This window comes from Asparagus officinalis, chromosome 5 (assembly GCF_001876935.1).
Source record: "Asparagus officinalis chromosome 5, Aspof.V1, whole genome shotgun sequence".
Lineage (NCBI taxonomy): Eukaryota > Viridiplantae > Streptophyta > Magnoliopsida > Asparagales > Asparagaceae > Asparagus > Asparagus officinalis.
The window spans coordinates 5,268,317-5,271,761 of NC_033798.1; the positions used below are offsets into that span (position 1 = coordinate 5,268,317).

General features: G+C 39.4%; 1 protein-coding gene across 1 annotated transcript; it reads right to left on the reverse strand.

Moving 5' to 3' along the window:
- On the reverse strand, window positions 1,491-3,445 carry LOC109843293. The gene is made up of 6 exons (XM_020412223.1): window positions 3,180-3,445; window positions 2,827-3,114; window positions 2,588-2,747; window positions 2,253-2,354; window positions 2,057-2,167; window positions 1,491-1,962 (listed from the first exon to the last, which is right to left on the reverse strand). The coding sequence occupies exons 1-6, from the start codon at window positions 3,348-3,350 to the stop codon at window positions 1,892-1,894; spliced, it is 903 nt and encodes a 300-aa protein (XP_020267812.1). The 5' UTR covers window positions 3,351-3,445; the 3' UTR covers window positions 1,491-1,891.

The window sequence follows — 3,445 nt, forward strand, 5'->3', positions numbered from 1 at the left end:
TAAATGAATATTTTCTCGTAAATAGGGTATCAAATTGTTAATGTTAGTATGTAGAAAGATCCTCTAACTTAGTTCTAAATCTTTTCAGTAAAAATATAAATAAAAGTGTAATTTTACAATCAACATTTAATTTTATTCCTCTTTATAATGATAAGAAAGGAATTGACATATGCATGTTATGCATAATTTTATACAATATGACTAAAAGCAAGAACAATAATATCTATTTTAAACACAACTTTGCGTTATTATAGTACCAGTTTTTTGTCATAAATATGAAAGGAAAAATAGAAGAGAGAAATCTAATATGATACAATACGACCAAATTAGATTTTGTTAAAGATCAAGTGAGAAATTAGTTGAAGAAAACTAACCCTTCTCAAATATTAGTTTTATCCTTTTCTATGATGTTTTCAACTCCAAAACTACACTCTAAGTTCAACCTATTTACAAATGTAGGTGTTGAAGGCCTATCAACCGCATAATCCCTTAAATTGTGGATTAGAGAGCTGGATTTTAGGCTTTTCTATTTACAGAAGCTGTTGGCAAAAAAAATGAGTCGGTTTTTCAAATTAAAACCTGGTTTGAAGCTGTTTTAAAAATTTCTTCAATAATTTAAAGATAAATATCACTTGGGTGCATATTCTAAGCTAGAAAACAAACTGAATTAAGTTGTTTGTTTGTTTGTGCTCAAGTTGTCTCCTTAACCTTCAAAGTGCTCTAATGGAGTAGTTTATTCTGCAACATCAAATTACAGAAACTTTTCACAAAGTATCAGTAGTAATTCAATGGAGTTGCAATTATATATTATAAAAATTCAAACACCCAACAAGTTTTAGTACCCGTACACCCCATATGGCTCCAATTTATCGTACTGTCAAAAAGATCCAGACATCGAAACAAAACAAAATAATACGGTTCCAATTAATGGCAACTAATAAATCACAAAGATTTCTTTAATTAAATTTGACCCACTCGAAAAGACTCACGCCAGCGAACAAAACAGCACGAAAAAAGGGGGAAAGGCACGCACCCTAATCGAGGCGCTACTTTCCTTCACCCCAAAGCTTAATAAAATACTAACGTTGCAGAAAAAAATACAATACAATAATATAAAGGACATATTTTAAAAATAGACCCATTTTGACAAAAAATTATAAATTTCGACCTATTTGAAATTTATTTGTGAAAACACACACAATTTCAACACTAAAACTGGGTGGGTTTGGACTAAAAAAAACTCTGAAGTTTCACGAAAAACTTTTAAGTCCCGTGAAGTTAAGAACTTTATTAGCTGTCTGCTAGACTTCACGGAAATTTATTTATGAAAATCCGCCTAGCTTCAGCGCGATAGCTAGAACTGGATAGATTTTCACAAATAACTTCAGAATAGGTAGAAATTTGTAATTAATTTTGTAAATAGGTCTATCTTCAAAATTAATCCTAATATAAATGACACATACTATCATAAAATGAGGGGGTGAAATGCATTAAAGCCACTGCAAAATACTAAAACATAATGCAATATCTTTTCATCATTACATGTAAACGCTTCAGTTGGCAGCGGTCCCCAACAAAATCAAATTGACCTCCGCCACTGAGAATATAGAGGGGGTTTAAAAAAAGAGACAAAAGACAAAAATAACACTAGATCTTATTACAAAACTACCCCCTCCGCTTCCATTCGAACCCACAAACTCTATTTTATTTCAACCTAACTACCCCCTTTGGCTTAATATCAGCTTTCCCAAAATAACCCAGCTGTAAAAAAAAATCCTTCATTTCCCCCAACAAAATCTATCACCCCCAGCTGTAATTCTTTCAAATTTTCTTCAGCTAAAAAAACTACTAATAATACTAAAACTTCACATTTTACTTGTCAGCGGTAGAATCAGTAGGACCAATCCTGAGGAAGACAAACCTCCTGATTTCTCTTCAAATTGCTTCCACCCATCACAGCAGCTTACAACCCAAAAAAAAAAACATTTAATTAAACTTACTAATTTTCCAAATAAAAAATTACGTAAGCAACATTTGACATCAAATTAAAATTTACCATTTTCGGAAACATAATAATAACCAGGGAGGCGAGGGAGAGTCCCCATTTCATCCACATTCAAGTTCAACGCCTGAACAACTCCCGCCGGGAGCAGAACAGGAGAACAAGCTGCAAAATTATAAAAGCATTTTTAAAAATATCAAGTGTGTGGGGGGGCTTAAATGTAAAAAAAAGAAAAGCCCTGAAAACATACCAGGTTGCCTTTTGGGCTCGATTGGGGTACGACGTGGCAGAAAGACGCCGGTGCCGTTGGACCGCCGTCTGGCGCCGTCGAAAAGGACGGGCGTCATCCCAGATCTCGAAACTGGCTGCTGACGTCGCTGATGGACGCCGTTAACCCCATAAACGGCGTTAGCGATTCTCGCTCTGTTCTCCTGCGGGCGTCGATAAACGGCGGCGAGGAACTCTTGCTCTTGCTGCTGCTTTATGAGTTGCCGTCTCCTCAGCTCATAAAACTGTAAAAAAAAATCACGAATTGGGATTTAAAAAACTTTCTGGCGCCGTCGAAAAGGACGGGCGTCATCCCAGATCTCGAAACTGGCTGCTGACGTCGCTGATGGACGCCGTTAACCCCATAAACGGCGTTAGCGATTCTCGCTCTGTTCTCCTGCGGGCGTCGATAAACGGCGGCGAGGAACTCTTGCTCTTGCTGCTGCTTTATGAGTTGCCGTCTCCTCAGCTCATAAAACTGTAAAAAAAAATCACGAATTGGGATTTAAAAAACTTAAAAATTTTCGGAAAAAGGGAAGAAAAAATAGTTAATTTACGCGAGCTTGCTGAAGGCGTTGGCGGAGGAGATCTTGATTCGAGTAGGGGCGAAGATAATGAGAGTGACATGGGCCGAGAGGCCCGCGAGAGAATTCACAGTTGGGGCCCAATCTCTCGACTTGGCCTGCAGCAGAGCAGAGCAGATCCAAACCTTCTTTCTCTTGAAACGGCGTCGACGGCGGTGACGAGACCTGAGATGGGCCGTCTGGGCTATCGTAGCTCGAGAAAGACCAGCTCCCGAGACCGCTCAGCGTCGACTGAGGCGACGTCGCCATGGGCGCCGAAGCCTGAAGAAATTGACCCATCAGCTGAAATCCAAGATTTAGGAAGCGAGCGAGCAAAGAGAAATTACCTTCGAGGTTGGCCTTCGAGCTAGAGAGTGGCCCATCAACTGTCGAGCTAAAGCAGCAACTGGGTCGTCGTCGTCGTCGCTCTCGCCGGGCTTTTCTCCGTCAGCGAAGAAGTCGTCGGTGAGGATATCGGAGGGGAGCCAGAACTCGCTGTCTCTGTTTCTCGCCGCCATGAGACAGAGAGAGATAGGGAGGGAGAGAGAGAGAGAGAGGATTTTGGAGAGGGTTTTGATTCTCTCTCTTCTTAAAAATGAAGAGGATGAGGAGA

Coding starts and splice junctions, on each gene's coding strand:
- LOC109843293 (XM_020412223.1), bottom strand. CDS start 3,350: ATGGCGGCGAGAAACAGAGACAGCGAGTTCTGGCTCCCCTCCGATATC. Junction 2,355..2,587: donor TCAGCAGCCAGTTTCGAGAT/CTGGGATGACGC, acceptor CAGTTTCGAGAT/CTGGGATGACGCCCGTCCTT. Junction 1,963..2,056: donor TTATTATGTTTCCGAAAATG/GTAAATTTTAAT, acceptor TTGGGTTGTAAG/CTGCTGTGATGGGTGGAAGC.